General features: G+C 58.3%; 1 protein-coding gene across 2 annotated transcripts; it reads right to left on the reverse strand.

Annotated features, from left to right (window-relative positions):
* Positions 1-706: 706 nt before the first annotated feature.
* Positions 707-18,433, reverse strand: ASAP3 (ArfGAP with SH3 domain, ankyrin repeat and PH domain 3). 2 transcript variants are annotated; one of them, XM_048327089.1, is made up of 26 exons: positions 18,249-18,433; positions 14,288-14,360; positions 13,586-13,731; positions 11,995-12,069; positions 11,661-11,710; positions 11,277-11,403; positions 9,174-9,259; positions 8,315-8,390; positions 8,098-8,184; positions 7,729-7,838; positions 7,417-7,486; positions 6,729-6,816; positions 6,151-6,199; positions 5,875-6,062; positions 5,627-5,760; positions 5,135-5,229; positions 4,688-4,868; positions 4,229-4,314; positions 4,003-4,118; positions 3,847-3,914; positions 3,573-3,680; positions 3,209-3,380; positions 2,848-3,121; positions 2,217-2,361; positions 1,945-2,067; positions 707-1,668 (listed from the first exon to the last, which is right to left on the reverse strand). In XM_048327089.1, exons 1-26 carry the CDS (start codon positions 18,369-18,371, stop codon positions 1,594-1,596), a joined length of 2,925 nt encoding a protein of 974 aa, XP_048183046.1. In that variant the 5' UTR covers positions 18,372-18,433; the 3' UTR covers positions 707-1,593. The 2 variants fall into 2 exon arrangements, with proteins under 2 accessions (XP_048183046.1, XP_048183045.1); XM_048327088.1 differs by having other exon boundaries at positions 3,209-3,452; positions 18,249-18,432.
* Positions 18,434-20,675: the final 2,242 nt, after the last annotated feature.

Genomic DNA, 20,675 nt, shown 5'->3' on the forward strand with positions numbered 1-20,675 from the left:
AGTGCAGTGTGTCGCAAGCTCTGTTCTTCCCAAAGTTGGTGTCCTGCAGCAGCAAGACCCCTGGGGGAATAATTTTTATCCTCCATGTATTGGAATATTCCAATATACGTGGGATTCCAGTATATAGGAATAGCTCTTATACTGGAGTACTCCATACATTGAATACCCCATCCCTGGAAACGTCCAAGGTCAGGTTGGACAGGCTTGGAGCAACCTGGTCTAGTGGAAGGTGTTCCCACTACGGCAGGGGATGGAAGGAATGATCTTTAAGGCCCCTTCCAACATTCCATGATTGTGCGATGACAAATGACATGCCAACATGTCCTGCAGTCTTTGAAGCACAGCAGAGCCTTGCTGGCTGATGGTGTGCCTGCCTGAGGTGGGAGCCAGGAGCCCCTCAGGCCTGGCTGGATGGGCAGCAATGGGGCACAGGCCAGTGGGATGTGTAGGTGACAACAACCTTGCCATTCTTGCTTGTCCCTGCTCCAGCACCCAAAAGGGGTGGCTGTAGGACAAGCATCCTGCTCTGGATCCATCCCAGCACACTGGGAAGATGCCCATGTACCAGCCCAGCCCCACATGGCTGCCCCAAGGGTGATCACAGATGCCAGTGACTGGGAGCCTCAGGGACACAAAGCAGCAGCATCCAGGGGCTGTGGGCTGTGTCCCAGGGCAGGGGCTGTGCCCCCCACACACTCCCAGGTGCTTAAAAAAATGATGGTTTATTATAAATTGGAGACAGAAAACATTAAAAAAAGGACTTTTTTGAGATGAAACATTTGACACAGAAATGAGAGGGGTAAATTGAGGGGGTATAGAGGCAGGCGAGTCACAAAGGACACTGGTACAGGCATATGCTGGTCCTAGAAAAAGCTGCAAAAGCCCATCTGAGAGCCCCGCCCAGTGCCGGGGCGGCGATCCAGCACCCATCCCAGATGAAGGACGTGGCAGGGGCCCTGTGGTACCACCTGAAACATCCATCCTCCTCCAAATCAGGGAATGGCATTTTGATACCAGTTTTGGAGAAGCTTTGGAGCATCCCCAAGCCCCACCAGTCCAGGCCGCTCCTGGAAGCCAGGGTGGGGGATGGACACAAACACACCCCACTCCCCCCCCGCCCCCCCATTTCTTGCCCATCCCAAAGGCTTCACAGTTGGGGTACAGAAGGAGGCTGGGGGTCCATGGCTGCCCCCAGGATGAGGAGGACGCTTCATGACTACCTGGCAGAGGGTAGGGGACACCGAATACAGCTCCCCCATCCCAAATTCCTTGCAGAGAAGGAAGAAGAAAACCCAAGGGATGGGCAGAGTCCACAGGAAGGACAGAAGAGCAGTGGGAGCAGGGGCTGGCACAGAAACCTCAGCCCACCAGTGCAGCGAGCATGTCTGTTCTCTGCCCCTCAGCTCCCCACCGCCACCATCCATGGATGGTTTTCCCAATGCAGGGGGTCTCTGGGCCCCCTTGGAGAGCAGTGGTCCCATGCCAGGATCCTGGGCACATGTCCCTTGTGGCCTGGCTCTAGCAAGCCCCCAGCAGGGAGCTGCCTCTAGTCCCAGCCAATGGGACAGTGACAAATGGGCCACCCCCACCCGGTCAGTCTTGCAAGAGGTGGACGAAGCTGGCAGGGAAGACGCCGGTGCGGGAGCCATCGCCCTCGATGAAGCCGACCTGGGGGTGCAGAAAGAGGGTTCAGGAGGGTGGGAGTCTTATCTCGAGATATCAGCCCCAAAACTTCTCCCCTGCCCAATTCCAACAGGGACTTAGAGAGGCAAAGCTGTGGTGACACATCAGTGGAGCCCTCCCAGCCGTCCTCCATGCACACATGGGGCAGGAGTCCCCCATCCATGCCCCCCCAGAAGAACTCAGCCTCCTTCAGAAGAGAACCGGAGTGGGAAAAGGACCAGGATTTGGATGCCAGCACCTGTCCGTGCCATGGTGACTCACCCAGATCTGCTCGTCCTCCTCGCGTGTCACCACGATGACCTCCCCCTTGGAGAAGGTCAGATCTCGCGCCTTGTCCCCCTTGCAGTCAGCCACTGCTTTCACCCGCTTCTGCCTCCCCTTGGCCTGAAATGGGATGAAAAGGGGGTGACAGAACCCCCCGAGGCCACCCAAAGGGCAGCAACAGGGATACAACCCCCGATCATTCCGTCTGCCACCCCATGATAAGAGGAGCTGGGATGTTTGGGGATGCAGAGAGGAGGATTTGCACCTACCGGAGCAAATCTCCTGGGCATGGGCACAGGGGGCACCTTGCTGAGAGCAGGGTCCTCGGGGCCACCAGGGCTCTGGGGGGACCCGGCCAACCCCACTTTGCCCACCATGCCGCTGATGCGCCGGTACGAGCGGGTGCTCTCTGAGCTGTGGGTGACATGGGGAACAGTGTCACCCCCCCTCTGCAGGTGCCTTCCTCCGCCCTGTCCTCCTTCCTGCGAGGTCTCAGGGGGGTCAGGGCTTCCTCCATGGGACCTGGATCCCACCCACAGCCCCCGGATGCTGACGGAAAAGGTCCCCAGCACCCAAACTCCCTCAAATGAGCCCATCCCACCACAGTTTCCCAAGAAAGAAAAAATATATATGGTAACTTGCAGAGGATCTTGGTGTCCTCCCAAATAATCTGCATCATTATCTCCAAGGACAACCCAGCATCCCCTCAGCTGCCCTTGTCTCCTCCTGCATCCCAGGCTCACCACCAACTTCTCTGGAGACCCCAGAGGGTGGGGACCCCTTTGCTCCACAGGGATTCCTCATGCCCGTGGGGGTGGCAGGGGTTGAAGCCAACCCACCAGCACCATGCAATGGCCCCCCAACACCAAGTGCAACCCCTGTCTGGAGCAGGGTCCCTACCTGAACTTGACAGGGGGGATGTCGGGGGCCATGTTGCCTGGCAGGAGCTGCCCGGGTGGGGGACTCAGCTCTGGCCCCCGCCGACTGCTGCTAGTGTCCGTCTCGGAGCGGGTCTCCCAGTACGCTGCCCGCTGGCTCTCAGTGGGGCTGCAGGTGCTGGGGGTGCCATCCAGGGCACCCGTGCTGCTGGCACAAGGCAGGCTGCGTGGTGCCAGTGCCTCTGTTGCCCCAGAGAAGTGGGGCTCTGACGCCTGCCGGGGCAGTTCAGGGCGCTCTGGGGGAACACATGCAATGGGGACAATAAACTTGGTCTTCAGGGGAAGGCACAGCCCCACCATGATGACCCCCCACTCCGGCTTACCGGTGGGGCTGTGGCTGGGTTTGGGGCGAGAGCTACCCCGCGTAGGGTTTTTGAGGGGCAACGGCGGGGGGATCTCTTCGCTGTGGGCCCGGCGGGGTGCAGGGCGTGAGGGCACCAGGATGCTCTCGTAGGTCTTGTTGGTGATGTCCATCCCCATGCAGCTCCAGCGGGTCTGGGGGCAGGCGGGCAGTGGGTTGGCGGGCAGTGGTGACGTGCCCTTGAAGGAGCGCTGGAGGGGGCTCACCTGGGGGTACACACACAGCTCCAGGGATGTCCCGCTGCCACCAGCCCCCCAAAAGGGTCTGCACTCTCCCAGCCCCCTCACTGGGGATGTGGAGGGCCCCCACCACCATCCCACAGGTACCTTCTCCTCCAGCTCATCCTCGCTGTCATAGGGGAACTCTGATGGGGGCTCCCAGTCATAATCCACATGGATTTGCAGGGAGAGCTTCCCTGCTTGCACCTGCTCCAGCTGCCAGAGGGATGGGGCAGGTCAGCGGAATCTCAGGATGGGGCAGCCCATAGGGCACTGGAGGGACACATCCCAGAAGCCCCCCACCTTCATGCCAGCCCTCCTCAGGCGCTTTGGTCCCCTCTCCCCATGCTGAGCTTCTCTCCCATTCCTCCATCCCACTTACCAGCTCCTCACACTCACTGTGCTTCAGCCTCCTCGCCACGTCCAGAGCCGTCTCGCCTGCCGTGTTCACTGCCCAAGGGACAAAAGGGGGAAAAATCCAGGTTTCAGCCCTACCATCCCACCAAAGAACACCAAAACCCCCATCCCAACCTCACACCTATGGTGAAGGCAGCTTTGCCCTTCAGGAGCAGCTTGAGGCAGTTGGGCTGGTTGTAGAGCGCACCATAGTGCAAGGCCGTGTTCCCGTCCTGTGTCACCCGGTCCAGTGTTCCCCTGTGCAAGGCCAACAGCAGGAAAGTCAAGGCTCGAGAACACACAAGCATCTTGTACATTCCTCCCGTGAGGGAGAGGGGCAGGGAACACCGGGAGCACTTGGGACACACCCATTCTGGATGATGAAGTCCACCAAGGGAAGGGATGATCTGTCGGCATGGCGCACGGCCACGTGCAGTGCCAGCTCGCCTGCATCCTGCCAAGAGATGGGAGGGAGAGATGACCCTGAGAATGCTCATCTTCCTCAGGAAGAAGTGAAAAGAAGTACCAGATCCAAGAATGCTCATCTTCCTCTCTGAATGGAGAGAAAAGGAGTGCTGGACACATGTATGCTCATCTCCCCCGAGATGGAAGGGAAAGGAGAGCTGAACCCAAGGATGCTTCATCTCCCAAGATATGGAAGGGAGAGGAGAGCTGGCCTCAACAATGCTTCATCTTCTACAAGTAGGAGAGAAGAAAGCTGGACCTGAGGATGCTCATCTTCCCACCAGCACACCCCTGCCCAAACCCCAGGAAAACCCTGAGCACAGGCATCCAGAGAGGGAAAATCCATTCCCTGCAGGGCTCACCTGACCCTCAGGGCTGGCCAGGGGCTTGGTCAGGTCATGCCCCTCGGCAAAGGCCTGGAGAAGGGCCAAGAGGTCACGGGCTCGAATGGCTTCCCAGAGGCTGTGGGGGTTGTCCCGGCCGCTTTTCTGCACGTAGCGTCGCTCCATGTACTTGGCCATGATATATTCCTTGCGTGCAGCCCTGCCGGAAGGGGGGCTTGGATGGGCATGGAGCTGGGGGTGGAGCCCTGTGCTCCTGCCTCCTCCTCAAGCCTCAGGATCAAGGGTAAACCTCCAAAGAGGTGCAGATCCCCACCACAATCCGGCAGTGACACCAGGATGCCTCATCCCAGGGCTGTCTTAGAGCCTATGGGCAGTGGCAGCATGGGGACAAGGACAGGGCGCACACCATGCACTCCAATTCCGCCTCCTCCTCTTCTTCCCAGCACACCCAAGTCCCCGACTCACATATTACTGCTGGCCAAGGGCTTGGGACAGTCCTGTGTGGGTAGCGTGGCCTCCATGATCTCATTGAAGCGAGTGTTCCCGATGCTAACAGCCAGCTAGGGAGAGAGAACAGAGAGACACGAGCCCTCCACACTGACCCTGCTCCAGCCAGATCCCATCCCAGAAGGAAGGAATCCATTGGATCCACCCAGGACTTTCCCAGAGCAGCATCTCTGCCAGGATGATGCTCTCTTGTGGCGAGGGAAATCTGTTTTAGGAGGGAGAAAATCCTGCGGAGCTGCCAGCAGCCCCCTGCTCAGCAAATGGCTTTGCAGAGCCTCCCTTGCCCAGATCACTGTGCTGGGGAAACTGAGGCAAGTTTGCGAGCCCTGGAGCAAACTGGAGACAGATGGGATGGAGGAGAAGGAATGAACCCTGTGTCCCAGGAGGTTTGGGAGACGCAGAGGGTGATTCCCGGGGCCAGGAGACCTCCAGACTCAGGGAGCAGCTTACCAGCAGCTCAGAGGTGCTGAGAACATCCAGAGTGAGGGACTGGATACGGGAATAATGCACACCCAGCTCCCGATGGATACCCGAGCACTCGATGCACGTCAGGATGCCAAGGTTGGTAGAGAGCCATGTGGGATCTGCAGTGGGAGCGGTGAGGGCCTCAGCACCACACCCAGCCTCCCAAGATGCTGTGACCCCCATGACAGCTGACCCACACCCAGGGCAGGGGGACACCCCAGGCCGTAACATACCTGGGGCGCCACAGTCACAACACTGCTTGTTTCCTGGCATGTTCTTCACTTCACTGATGACCAACCTGGTGAGCTCCTGCACGCCGCCGTCCACCCCGGTGCCTGCCGCCGCCCCGCCACCGCCCCCATCCCCCTTGAAGGCATTGCTCAGGGCTTCGTCCTTGCTGTTCTGCAGCACTGAGACCCACCTGGGCAGGACGGAGGAGGAAGAGGAGGATGGGGAAGGCAGAGCAGGATCTGGCACGTCAAGGAGGAGGGATGGGCTGTGGCACTTACACAACACACTCCTGCTCATCCTCCGCTTGGAAGTGATACGTCCTGTTGTCTGCAGGGATGGGGAGAGGGGAGAGAAGGTGAAAGGGGAGAAGCTGTGTCTGCAACATCCCTTGAATTGTTCAAGCCAGCTTGGACAGAGCTTGGAGCAATCTGGTCTAGTGGAAGGTGTCCCTGCCCATGGTGGGGGGGTGGAGCAAGACAATCTTTAAGGTTGCTTCCAACCCAAACCATTCTAGTATTCTATGATCTAGGGATGCCCAGGACAGCAGGAATCAGCTGAAATCTCTTCAAAGGAGCTGCTTAATTCCAAGTTAAATCACTGCGCATCACTCTTCCATCACCTGAGCCTTGTCACACCCTCTTTTTGTCTCAGCTTTCTAGATCTCCTTGGAGAGATCAGTCCTTCATCTGCAAAGACAGCCAGGAAGACACCCAGAACCAGATTAAAAGCATTTCAAGAGGGTGCCAAAGTGTTTCAGAGGGAAAACCCACTCCAAAAAGGGAGAGGTCCCACCACAGCCTCCACCTCCAGGTCAAACACCTCACCCCAGCCACAGCACCTCGCCGCAGGCACTCACGTGTCACCAGGTCAAAGCATTTCTTCTCCTCGGCATGGGGCCGCACCTGGCAGGTGAGAAGGTTCAGCTTCACAGGGGGACGGTTTATCTGCAGGGCGAGAGGACCGACGTGGGTTAAAGGACCAGGAAGGGATGGGATGGGCATCACCAAAGGATGGGCATCACCCTCTCCAATGGAAACTGTGGCGGTACAACCACCACCACAGATGGTTTCTCTTGGGATAACCATGCAAATCAGACCCTGTAACGATTGAGACATCCCATCTCTTCCCACAGGACCCTGTCTGACCCATTTTAGAAGAACAGGAACACTTTGCAGGAGAACATGGATCCAAGATGTCCCTCTGTTCCTGCTGCAGTTTCCAGCCTCCAACACCAGGGGGCATCCCTCTCCTCCCAACCAGCCCCATCCCCTTTGGGCTTGTCTGGACCCTCATCATCCATCTCACTGCCCCAACCAAGCCCACCCTCCTCTCCCATGGATCCCTATCAGACATGGGGGACCTCCTTTGGACCCCTGTCAGACATGGGGGGCCTTCTTTAAACCATCCAGTCCCATCCTGTATTGAATTTTAAGCCAGGCAGATTTGTGACCACTTTGGGCAAAACTAAACCTGAAATCCAATGGACACCAAGTCCCAAAGGGTGCACAAAGAAAGGTCAGGGCTGCAGCCCCCACGGTCCCCACCGTGCTGTGGGAGATGGTCAGGCAGCCATACTTCACACCACACTTCCTCTTCTGCCACACTTTGCGGATCCTGAGAAGGAGGAAGAGGAGGAGTGAGGATTGCACAGCTGCCATCACCCACATCCACATCCCAAACCAGCCATGGCAGCCCTCAGCAGAGGCCTCATGGTGTTCTGGACATGGGGTTTTGCTTTCTCTAACTGACAGAACACTAAATGTCCTGTGAGCTGGATTCCAGCTCTGGGGCCTCCCATGAGCATTAACAACATTGGGTTGAAGCCGGGAGCTCTCCAGGATAACTCTCATCCTCACCCATCGCTCTTCTTGTACAGGAATCCTGACTTCTCCGTCCCGTACTGCTTGTTGCCTTGGTGCTGGTGGATACTGTAGCCACTACCAGAGTTCTTCCTGCTCAAGTTTTCCTGAAAAAAGACAATTAAAAAGCAAAGTGAGAGGCACAGAGGCGGTTGCTGCCCCAAGCGACCTTGTCCTTACGTGGGTGCCATGTGCCTGGCAGGATGCCAGACACCCCCATGCCCTCACAGCATCCAAACGTCACCAGGTCCCTGGAGAGGTTAACACAGCTATCCTCTCCCTTCTGCTCCCCATCCCCGAACTAACCCTAGGGGACCCTCCCCATGCTCCTTCTCAGCTCTACCCTGCCCATCCTGGGGGTCTCACCTCCTTGTTCTCCAGCTGCAGGAGGTTGCGGAGGGAGTCGCGGGTCTGCGTGAGCTGCTTCACCTCCTCCTCCTGTGCTTGGTGGAGCTGGAAAGGGAGCAGCTGCCCTCACTGCTGCGCTGAGCGCAGGTGTTCTCAGGGGCTGGCACGGGGACAGGGGGGTGGCACCCTGGGAGACATGTCTGAGGGGCATTGGATGGCAGTGTGAAGGCCTTACCGCGTGGAGGGACACAGCGAGCTTCTCAATGAAGGGGTAGAGGTTCTGGGCAGCTTTCCAGCCGTCTTGGAAGAAACTGGGTGTTTGTTGAGGGTGATTAAGATGCAGATGGGGAGGATGGAGGAAAAAAGAGGGGTTTTAGAGAAAACGTGGCAGGAGATCATGGCGATCCCCTCCCTGGAAAGCTGCGCTTGCTTTGTGGCTCCCTGGCTACGGGGATCTGGAGAGAGCGCAGCAAAGGCCAAGCCCAGCCCATGGGGTCTGGATACCCCAAGTATTTGGGGAGTTTGGGATGCAGGATTGGCCTCTTGTTCAATCCCAGCTCAACTCACTGGGGAGCAGTGCTGCCAAAAGCTGCAATCTGGGGGGTCCCTGGGTCACAGGCCCAGTCAAAGACATGCTTTTAACCAGAGTGACTGTCTCAACCTGCCTCCGTTTCCCCACTTGAGAGCTGGAGGAGATGATGACTCCCACACACTGCTATTCCAGCCTCACGGAGCAACGGGAAAGACAAGGGGATGGTGATCCTCACTCCAAACACCCTTGTTACGAGCCCCATGGCTAATGCCAGAGCTGCTCAGCTGAGCTCATCCCTGGAAATCTATCCAGAAACCAAATCATCAGATATATCTCAAGCCAGTGTCCCTCCCCTAGCCCCATGGACACATTTACAGCTCCTCTAGCCAACAAAGCACATTTCAACTCCCCAGAGAAAACTGGAAAGTGATGGGCTCTGCCCAGTATCTCCATCAACAGCTTCATGGATCTGGGATGAGAGTAGAAGACCCCAGACCCTCGTGTCACCCACGGGTGACAACCAGCCCCAGGGATGAACCATCTTGACCAAGGTGGCACCTACTTGTGCTGAGCGTGGAAAAACTTGATGAGGCTCTGCAGGACATCTGGTCCCTGCTTCATCTGAGACTCGGTGGCTTTTAGCAGGTACTGGAGGGGGAGAAGACACCTGGTTAGGTGACAAGAGACAAGGACCAATTGAAAATATCCCAGAGGAAAGAGCAAAAGCCTGCCCAGCACTTGCTTCCTTTCCCAGCATGGGGAGGAAGGTTAAAACACTGGCTGGGTTTCAAGAAGTCGAGTCATGATGTTGGATCTGAAGGCAGCTCGCTGGGGACCACCCTCAAAAAACCTGGCTCTGGAAGTCCTCCAAGACCTGGAAAGTTCAAGGACTGAGGCAGGCCTCCAGGATTTCCAGCCAAGCATGCTCCTCCTGCTGCTCATTACTTCTGGAGTTAATAAATAACCGAAACTCCAAGGCAGCTTGTGAAGGAAAAAAAAAAGCACAACAAAAAAGGCCAAATGTTTTTTAAGAGATGGCCCTTTTATTCCCAAAAAACCAGATTCTAAGAAGTGAGCACCTGCAGCACACCAGCACCGGAGGTCTGCTGAGATGCCCCGTGGGATGGGGAATTTCAGCTTTATGCATCAAACCCATCCATCAGCTGCAGGCAGGGAAGGATAGACACAGAGCCTCGCTCACCCTAAGCAAAATAAGGAGGGGAAGAGTTTTTCCCCCAGCAAGCTCCTCTCCAGCTGCTGGAATGGTATTGAGTGGGGAGTGAGGGAAGGGGGGAAGCAGCCCTGAGCTCTGGGGGCTTTCCAGGGTGGGACAGAGCTCCTGGAATGGAGTCTTCCCATGCCCCAGGCACTCTGGACACCCTGAGGGGTCAGTGGGCTGGGGAGAGTTGTTAAACTGCTCCGTGCAAGCTGGAGATGCCAAGTCAATGTCAGGGAGCACGACTGTACCCCTGAACCATGTCCCACCTAGAAAAGGCCACATGTGCCTGGCTCGCATGGGATGTCCCTGCCCTGCCACCCACATCCCACAGTGACAGTGGCAGCAGAGTGTCCCAGCCAGTGCTGGCTGGGACCCATGAACAAAGGGATGCTCCCAGCACCCCATGGCCCATGTCCAACTGCTCCCATAGCCCTGAGGGTGTGAGATGGCCCACGATGGGGAGACCCAACCACCCAATGGGGTCAAACAGGACCCTGCTCCCAGCCCAGGAAGCAGCAAAACCCACTTTCCTAGAAACTCATGTGCATCACATGGCCCCCAGCTCCCCAGAAGGACTGTCCCCCTCGTTTCCAGGGTCAGCAGCAGCTCTCATGCATGCAGAAACACGGGTGCACATGCCCTGCTCCAGCTCCCACCTCTCTGTGTGCTGTGGAGCTATTCAAGGGAGTGACTCATCTGGCTGGGTCCCAGCTCTGAGGCAGGCGCAGCCTCCTCCCCAGAACCCCTGTTCTTTGCTGGGCGGGCATGGGGCAGCACCGGGATCTGGCCGTAGGGAACGTGGGAGACCTCTGCAACAACCCACTATGGACTTGTTCCCTGCTCTGTCACCCTTGAGGTGTATGAGGCTGCTGAGTGTTTGGAGCCAGGACAGCTGGGCTCCTCCTTGCTGTAGGGCTCTGAAATTGAGTCTCCGTCCTTCGCTTATTCCCACGTCACCTCCTGAGCATGGACTGCAAGGACCCAGAACTGCCAAGGATCTGGGGTGACTCGTGACCCCCTCACCAAAGCCAGGAGCAGTTTTGAGGATGGGGGAAAACCACAAAGCCAGCCTCAGGGATGTTAGCCAAAAAGCTCACTTTTTACCCAAACGCCACCCAAGGAAGGGGTAGGAGCGGGGCTGGGGGCACATGGAAGGAACCCCCAGGCCACCATCATGGGGCACCATGGGTGTCATTTGGAGCCGCATCCCTCAGGGCCCGCAATATGGGGATGGGATGGGGATCCCTGAGCTGGGACCATGCAGGGACACAATGGGATGGGGACAGGCAAGGGTCCTCCACAGCACACAGGTGGGGCTGCTTCGGTGTTGAATATGGGGACAGGCTCCGATGCCCCTACACAACTTTCAGCAGAGCGGTCCCCCACGTCCCCCTGGGACTCAGTTCCGGGGGGAACAGTCCCCGATCCCCCTGGCACAGCCCTCACCTCGCACATGTGGAGCTGGAAGAGCCGCCGCTCCTTCTGCATGTCCTCGGCCACCTCCGTGGCTGCTGGCTCGGCCTGGACGACCCCAGCCAAGCGGGCTCGCTCCTTCTCCTTCTCCATCTTCCCCCTGTGGAATGGGATGGTGGCGGGTTGGGACCTTGCTCTGAGGGGTGTCCCATGTGGGAGGCTACGGTGGGGATGGGATCAGGAAAAACATCTGCAGGCCCTCTCCAGCCCCTCTCCCTTTCCCCTTTGGGAAAAGCTGGACCAGAACCCGCCCCATGACAAACTGGCACCATCAGTGCCCGGCTCCACCCCGGGGACAAAACACCTTTGTGCAGAGTGGAATTAAGTAGATTTTGCCAGAGGCAGCATGTTCCTTACACTTTGGTCTCATAATCCTTCCAGGCCTTTTCAATCTGCTTCTTTGAATCCTGTGGCAAAGGAAAGAGGGGGTGGCAGCTGTCAGGGAAAGCGAAAGAGCCAGTGGCACTGAAGGGGCCGAGAGTCTTGCTCTGCATTGCTGCACCCCTTGGGGGTGAGGGGTGTCCCTACCAGGTCTTCACCCCTTATTTCTGTCACTCCCAACCCTCACTGCTTCCTTCCAGCCCCTGGTACTGGCTCCTTCCTTCTCCTGGCCACAGGCATGAGCTGAGTACATACCAGGGGTCTCGCTGCAGAACGTTGCCAAATGAGTGACCCTGGGAACAGGACTCACCAGGCGGCCATCCTTCAGCTGCCCCTTCAACAGGCTGTCCAGGGGGAAGGACACGATGTTATTCAGGTTCTGCACCTGTAGAAGGTAGAGATAGGGTCACCCCATGGTGGGGGAAGTCAGGAAGCTGGAGCTCCAGGTCCTTCTCAGTGCCAGGGACCTCCCCCCAACTCTATCACTGCCTCAGGAAGGGTTAAAGAGGCTGGAAGTAGGGCTGAATCCAGGCTCCTGGCAGAGGGCAGGCTGCGGCTTGTTGGAGCTGGCTGCAAGATGTCTGACAAATGTGGCCCTTCCCACAAACCACATCAGCGCTACAGCTGCCAAAACCAAAGCTATCTCCCTCCATTGGCACTTCGTCCCTATCCCCACCCCTGTCCCCAGCACCCAGCGACACGACCAGCCCCTCCACGGTCCTGTGATACAAAGAGCTCACCCATGTCAAAGGGGCTTCCCAAAAGGGGCTTCCCAAAATGTCTCCCTTTGCTGGGGTTTGGGGACAGCAACGCAGCCACCACCATCCCTACCAGTGTTGGGCAGGGGTCCATGAGGTGGGGACATGGGAGGCCACTGCTGTCCTGGCATCCCTCCGTGCACCCCATGGAGCAGCACCCCATTTTAGAGCTGTGAGAACAGCTCCAGCACCCCCATGGGACCTCCCCAGTGCACCCAGATTTCTTTTAAAGGGTTTTAGTCCTCCGCAGCACCTGGAAAGAAACCCAGCCCCAGGACACAGGACCACCCCCAAACCAGGGATAACGGGAGAGCACCAGGGAGACTCTAGGAGGGGAAAAACAGCTTTTTGGATCTGGTTGAGGGTCTTGGCACAGAACCTCACTCAGCAGCATGGGGGGCAGGAGGTGGGGACCCTCAGAGCTGTCCAACTCCTCCATCAGGACAGTTCTGCAGAGCCCTACTGGAGCACGGGAATCCAGCAGGCTACGACAGCCAGGATGGGGAAGGGGAGGAGCAGGGAGGCCCAGATTGGGGTAACTGGAAGAGGAAGACGCCAAAAATCTGAAATTCTTGCTGGGGGAAGGGCAGCAGAAATCAATTTCCTCCTTAAGCAGAGACAGGGGCCAAAAACACCCTTTGGAGAGGGGGATTTGAAAGTGAACAAAGAGGGGGCCACATGGGACCGCCCAGGGACTTGCTGCTGGGCATGCATGGACCCAGCTCCATTCATGAGCTGAGTTTTCCATCTGAGCCATTCGTGGCTCGGCTCACAGCTGCCTCTGCCTGCTCCCCATGGCCCCACTGTGCAGCCCAGCGTGGCTTTGATTTACTCTTGGCAAGCGAGATCAGAGATGCAATTGATGTGAGAAAAAAACAGAAAGCGAGAAAAAAGGGAAAAAATGAAAATAGCAGCCCCAGCTTCCCATCAGATCCCAGAGTCAATGGCCTCAGGGAGCTGGGAGCAAGCTATAAATCTAGTAACGGGGGTATCAGATGGTCTGAGAGCACTGGGAATGTGTCTCTGAGCCCAGGGTGGGAGGTAGGAATTGCTGCATGTGATGGAGGGCAGCTAAACTGGAAGGAGGAGAGCTGCACTGGTTGGTGGGGGATTCCAAATCCAAGTAGATTTGGGACAGCATACCAGGTTCTTGAAGAGTGCAGTGACCTCGCGGGTGAAGACGGCCAGGTTTAGGAAGCCGGTGGAGAGCTCATGGTTGTTCTGGGAGAGGTGGTTGTTGCCAAAGTTCTCCAGGGCCTCGCTATACTGCTCCTCGTTCTCCACGTGGCCTGTATGGGGACACACCGGAGAGGGACACGGGGTCATGGCCATGACACATCATGGTCACACCGTGAGCTCCCACCATCTCTCCATCCCTTTGTAACAGAGCTGGGCTGATCCTGATGCAGGACAGCAGCAGTGTCCCAAAACAACCTCCCTAAGGTTCTCGATTTTCTTTTTTATATATATTTCAGACAGTTTTTGGCATCTAAGTACATTGCTAGGTCACATCATGAGGTCCCATCAGCAGCCAGCGCCCACCTCCCCATCCCTCTGTAGCAAAGCTGGGCTGATCCTGCGGCAGGACAGCACTGGAATGTCCAAAACAACCTTCCTAAGGCTCTCCATTTCCCTTTTTATATCATTTTAAGACAATTTTTGGCACCTTAGCATGTTGCCCAGCTGGCTGGCTGGTAGCACCCAAGTAGCAAGCAGCCCCAGGCTCACCAGCACCCATGGCCACCCTGCTACCCGTGTGACCATTGTTGGTGGAAGATGGGACCATCACAACCCCCCCAGCCCCATGCTCTGCGAATGCCCATCACCTCCCAAAGCCCAACTCACTGAGCCCAGAGATGTGAATAGCTTTCACATATTTCCTGATCCTCTGGAGCACAGCTTGGTCCCCATCCAGGCTCTGCAAAAGCAAAGAGAGAAAACAAATGGAGCTCATTAGCCAAGCACGGCTGCCACTCCCCCAGCCCAGCTGGCCCTTGGAAAGGCTGCAGCTCTGCTGTGCAGATGTGTGGGGCAGCATCCAAGCTCCCAGGCCTGGGAAAGGAGCTGCAGGCATCCTGGGGATGCTGGAGCCACAGCGTCCAGCCGGTCCCCTGCCAGGACTGTGGTCCCCGTGGCTTTGCTGCCAGGCAGGACTTTGGCTGGCCCCAGGGAGGAGGGTTTGAGCAAGACAGTAGCAGGAGGTGAGAGGCTCTTTGGATCCCAGCAGCTTCCATTAACCACAGAAAATGCCTCGCTGGCTCTTGCAGGGACTTTCAACAAGGGAGGGGTTGAAGCATCACGTAGCACATCAGCCCATCCCCATGGCTCAGAACCAGGCGTGATGTGTGAGGGTGCCCAGCTCCCCACAGAGCCAAAGATAGGACCCACCTCCTGCTGATGGGGACCTAAATCCCATAAACCCTTGTGCCGGTTGTGTGCTAAACCACAACAATCCCACAAGGAGGAATGTGGCTTTCAAAGCCCCCCCAGCTCATGCAGGGTCTTACCCATGGTCCCCAACACCATGAGCCTCCCTGCAGCCCCATGGGCCACATCCTGCTCTGGTTTAGAGCTCTTCCCATCCCCCCATCTCTTCCTACCTGTACAGCCCTGATTTGCCCACTGAGCACCACGACAAATTCTACCCCACCCAAGCACTACGACAAACTCAGCCCCACTCAACCCAAGGGCAGGGGGCTGGGGTGCTCCCAGCCCGAGGATCTGAGCACACACCAGCCCCAGCATCAGGAAAGGGTTAAGGGTGGCTTGGCTGCAGGTACCAGAGCCATGATAACAGGCTGGAAATATTTAGAGGGCGTGAACAGCAAAAAAGGGCAGGGATGAAACCTCGGAGGAATTACAATAAAGAGACTCTCTCTCTGCTTGAGCTCTGTCGAAGGTTTTCAGGCTTATGTCAAGGCTGATTTCCTGACAGCAGGGTCAGCCTGGCTTCAGCACTGCTCTCCTCGTGGGATGGGATGCTGCCAGGATGAGCTGGCTGGGAGGGGACTGGGGCTGAGGTGGGAGCCAAACCCCCTGCTCAGGGGAGTCTTGCAATGCATCTACGGTGGGGAGAACGTAGGGGTGCACCAAAGCCCCCCACGGCCCTTCTCTGTGTCAAATCCAGGTGCACCAAACTCTCCAGAGCAGAGATATTCCCTGCCTCTGGGGGAAGCCAGGGCTGGATGTCTGGATGCTCCAGGCTTGCAACCCTGGCAGAATCTTGGGAAGGGGAAACTGAGGCAGCACGAGATGCTTTGAAAGCATCACTGGTCAAGTGTGGGAAGAAACTCCTTCAAGTGCCCAGGACAGAGCAGCTCATCCTGGTGCCAGCTCACAGCTGCAGGATGCAGAATGCAGGGCTGGTACAGAGCAGGGATGATCCAGGGAAGGACACAAGGGCTTTCAGGAAGGGGTCCACGAGTCGACCAGTGGGCACAGGGCAAGCAGAGACAAGTACGTGGGTGGTAAATGCAGAGAGAATCACTGTCCGGTGCTGCCTGCAGCTGTGTCCCCGATGTACCAGGCTGGCTGCCGGGAACAGGAGCCTTGGCTGCTCAGCAGCAGAAGGGCAGAGATGTCTGGAGCCCCCGGTGGCACCCATCATCCCCCAGGCCCAGCTCAAGGGCTTCTGGTCAGGGGGCAGCTGAGCACAACAGAGACAGGAGCAGGAGGAATTCCCCATGGGACGGAGGAAGGGATGAATGCACACCTGCACCACAGCTAGCCAGACTCGCAGCCTGGGGACCCCAGGCAGGATGCTCAATGGAGGCCATTCTTCTACCTTCCCCGCCGCTGCCAGCTTGTGCTATCCAGCAAAGGAGCCACCATGGGTGCCAGAGCCGGGGTGCCAAGCTGCCAGGCCAGGAGCAAGATGTGGCACTGCCCTGGTGACAGGGTGACCTGGGAGCTCATCTGCCGGCAGCCTCTGCCACGTCACCCTTCCCCAGCCCAGAGGTGCCCAGTCCCCTCTGACATGCGAGGATCATGCACTCCCCCTCTCCTCCAACAGCACCCAGCATCAACCACCAAGGGCTGGATTTGACCTTCCAAGCCCACTCCAGAGACCTCAGGTTCTGTCTCCACAGCAGCCCCAAGGACTCTGAAGTCACACAAACCCCGTGGGAGGGGAGAGCCCTCTTGAATCTCAGGAGGTAAACTGAGGCACACAGTAGCTCCGGCCAACATCAGGATGTCTCCTCAATGTTGAGCAGCAATCTCCAGTCCTCTCCCTGCTCGCTCCTGCCCCCAATTTGGGACCTGCTCCCACCTTGGGTGCGTGTGGCCATGCTCTGTCCCAGGGTCCTGATGAGATACAGTCATCCCTTCCCACCCAGCAGTCACTGACTGCTGCTAGTACGACTGGCATCCTTCGCTCCCTCCTGCTCGCCAAGCCACCACCCAGGACGTGGGGTGGTAACAGGAAAGACCATGGCTCGGTTTGGTCACAGAGTGTCTCTCCCATGCCCCAGTGATCCCCAAATCTGCCACTGATTATCCCCCTTGCCTCATGCTATCAACCCGTTGGGGCTCCAAGGATAGCGTGGAGCTGGTTTGGTTGGATTTCCCTCCTACCCTTGCGCTGGGACATAAGGATGCCAAAGGTCTGGCAGTGGTTTGGCCCCCTCCCCAGAGCCTCCAGTGGGATAGGGGGTTCAGCCCTGTGCCCTCCATGGCACATACAACAGCAGTCATGATTCCCAGCTCCGTCTCGTGCTTGCTGCAGCTTTACTAAGCCAATCCCAGAGACCCCCCTGTCATTCCCAAGGGATGCGTCTCCCCCCCATCCCTGCGTCCCTTAACCACAGCCTCTCCAAGCAGCCAAACAAAATTCCTGCTACTCCCTCCTGGCTGGAGCTGCCTCCCCCTTTCCGACTGGGAGGAAGATCCATGGCAGTGACCAGCATGTGCTGATGGGGACCAGGATGCTCCATGGTGTGTTCCCAGATTTCCAGGCCCAGGACACCCATCCCACTGCCCCCAGGTATCCCAGCAGCTCTGGCACCTGGGGCCCCCCACTCCCTGCTAGCCCTGGCTCTCCTTCAAAGCCATTCCTGAGCTAAGAGGAGTTGGCAAAGGCCACAGGACCAGCTGGAAACTGCCTTTATTCCAGGCGTGAGAAGGGGGACGAAGGCACCCCACCACCTCTGCCCTTCCCACGAAAGCTGCCGAGGATTTTGGGGGGAGGCTAAAAATACTCCCCTGGCTTTAATCAAGGAGGAGACCCCCCAGGGACACCACATTCCATCGGGGCTGGCTCCAGCACAGGAGCTCGATAGTGGATGGAAACGTGGGGCTGATTCTCTGGGGACATGTCCTGGGCCCTGGGACAGGGGTGGTGTGCTGGTCCCGGTGGGAAAGAAGGATGCCCTGGCCCCGGGGAGGGATGCCTTGATCTCCAGAAGGGGCAGGTGGCGATGTCCTGGCCCTAGAAATAGGGAAATAGGCCGCCCTGGCTTCGGGGTCCTGGGGGGTATGTCCTGGTCCCGGGGGACACCAGGCTTTAAAGAAGCCTTTGCCCATTTCCACAGGCTTAGCCCCCCATAAAACCACGCTAGGGCTGCTCAGAAGATGCAAACGCCCCCCCCCCCTCCCCCCACCCGAGGGTCCCAAACCACCCACTTAGGATGACCAGCGCAGTCTCGGGGTGAAAGGGTGGGCCTCAAAAAACAGAAGCCAGAGGGAGGCACAAGCACCAAGGGACTAGCACCTATTGGCGCAGAGGCGCTCCCAGGCGGGATGCGTGGGATGTTCCCAGCTTGGATGCGCAGCCTGACCCCCCGACCCCCCCCCCGGCCCCGCTCACCTCCTCCAGAGCCCCCACGGCCGCCCGGCACTTCTGCATCTTGGAAGCGAAGGCGGCGGCCGGGGAACTGAGATCCTCGCCGGTCACGGCCAAGAACTCGGCCACGCTGAGCTGCTCGGGCATGGTGCGGGGGGCAGGGGGGGCACCGGGAGGGGGCACCGGGAGGGGGCAGGGGGAGCGCGGGGGCCTCCCTTGCGGAGCGCCCCGGGGTGCCGGCTCGGCCCGGCTCGGCCCGGCTCGGCCCGGCTCAGCGCCCCGCGCCGCACCGGGAGCCGCTCCCGCCCCTCCGCCCCTCCGCCGTCACGCGGCGGCCCCGCCCGTCCCCGCGTTAAAGGCGAAGAGCCGCGGTACTCCCCAAGAGTAAGGGGACGTGGGGGGTGCGGGGGTTCCCCCGTGCTGTGGTAGGACGAAGGGAAAACCCTAGGGTCTGGTTGGATCTGCGCCCCCAGCCTTGCCTCGATACCTGGCACCCACCTTTTCCAGGCACCCAGCGTCTCCCTAACCCCAATACCCACATTCTCCAGGCACCAGCACGCCCCTAACGCCAACACCCACCTTTCCCAAGCACTCAGGGACCCCAGCACCCACCTCAGCCCGGAACCCACCTCAGCCCAGCATTCCAGTACCCACCTCTTCCAGGGACCCCCAGCAACCACCCCTCCCCATCTTGGTAGGAGATGGAGACACCCACAATGATGCCCAGTCCGCCCCAAACACCGGTTGAACTGGAGGTCACCCCCAGCCTGCCCTTCCTAGGACCCCGAGGGGACAATCCTTGGACAGGGGATAATTACTGGAGCCCTTGGCTTTTTGTCCCGCTGGAGGCGACCTCTTTGCTCCCTCTGCTGTCCCCTCATTCGTCCCACCTTTAAACGGAATTTGGTGCGCCATTCCTGCTTATTTGCTCTTCCCGGAGGATGGGGGAGCTTGGACACCCCAGGACCAAGCAATGAGGTTGAACAGACACTGAGTACGTCCCACTACAGGGCTGGGGCTGGTGGACAAACTGGAACAGAAAGGGGCAAACAGCCTCATTGGGGCTGGTTTGCCATGAGAGCGGCCAACATGGTGCAAGGGGGCTTTGCAGACCCCCCTCCATGCCCCTTGCATCCCTTACCCACGGTGGATCAGGGGGTGGCAGACCCTTGACCCTTTTACTGAGCCAGGAGTGGGGCTCACTAAAACTCAGGTCTGCGCCTAACCAGGGCCAGCCCAAGCCCTCCTCTAACCCACTGTTACTGGGATGCTGCGGGGGACTGGGGTACAGGAAGAGCCATCACAAGCCATGGGTGAACGACTACGCTTGAAAGGTTCCACCCCTCAGGCACCGGCAGGCAGGGAAGCCCTCGGTTTGGGGTGACCTCCCCCAGTTTGGGGGGACTCAACATCTGCCGAGCTCCCGGGACATCTCGTCGGCAGGGCTCTGGCAGACAGAGGGTTAAAAAGGCTGCAGCCCAGGTAGGACTGGAGCAGGAGGGATTTGGGATAAGAGCCCCTCAGCAGACAGGCATCCCCCGATACTCCCGCTTCTCTCAGCTGCCCCGAGGGGTCCCTCCGGTCCCTTGGCTGGTGTGGCCCTGCCACCTCCTGGCTGGCCTGGGGACTGCGGAGGCAAACGGCCCGGGGACACAGCCCCGTTGCTGCCGGACACTCATCCCCACGGGGGAGGGGGACTCTGTGCCCCTCGCCCGGCTCTCCTGGCCCGGGGCTCTCCTCCTCCTCCTCCTCCTCCTCCTCTTCCTCCACATCACCAGACGAACTATGCCACGCCAACATGTGCCATGATCCCAGGTACGAGACATCACCAGGTACCGCCAGGCACCACCAGGTACGATCAGACGTCACTGAGTACCACCGGGTATCACTCGGTCCCAATGAAGATCAGGTACCACCAGCCATCACTGGGTACCACCCCCCACCACCACATGCCACAGGACATCAGCTGGTACCACCGACCACCTGCGTGTCCAGCAGTGGTGGCATCCCCAGGTCACAGCATGACAGGTAACACATGGGGAAGGACCTTATATGGACACAGCTCCTCCAGGATCTTTCTCTGCAGCCCCCAAATCGGGGTGCACAAGCCTGTCCAGCCCCAAGATCCATAGGGAGCTGACCCCCAGCCCTGGGGCTTTTCCCACACTTCTGGTTGAAGGGGCTCTAGCTCAGGCAAAGGCTCATCCCAGCCAGATTTGGGCTGGAAATCACCAATCAGAGACCAAACAGGTCAGACCTGTTCTCCTCACTCCAGCCAAAGCATCATCTCAAACCCCTTCTCCACAAGTGCCTACAGAGCACGCTGGCCCGTTAAAAAGCCGCAAAACAGGCTATTTTACCCTGAAAACAGGAGCAAAACCAGCCCAGCTCCTCCCTCCTCCCAAACCATTCCAGCATTTTGCTGCTTAGAGGAAAACAGCCCTTTACAAC

Source organism: Corvus hawaiiensis, chromosome 23 (assembly GCF_020740725.1).
Source record: "Corvus hawaiiensis isolate bCorHaw1 chromosome 23, bCorHaw1.pri.cur, whole genome shotgun sequence".
Taxonomy (NCBI): Eukaryota; Metazoa; Chordata; class Aves; order Passeriformes; family Corvidae; genus Corvus; species Corvus hawaiiensis.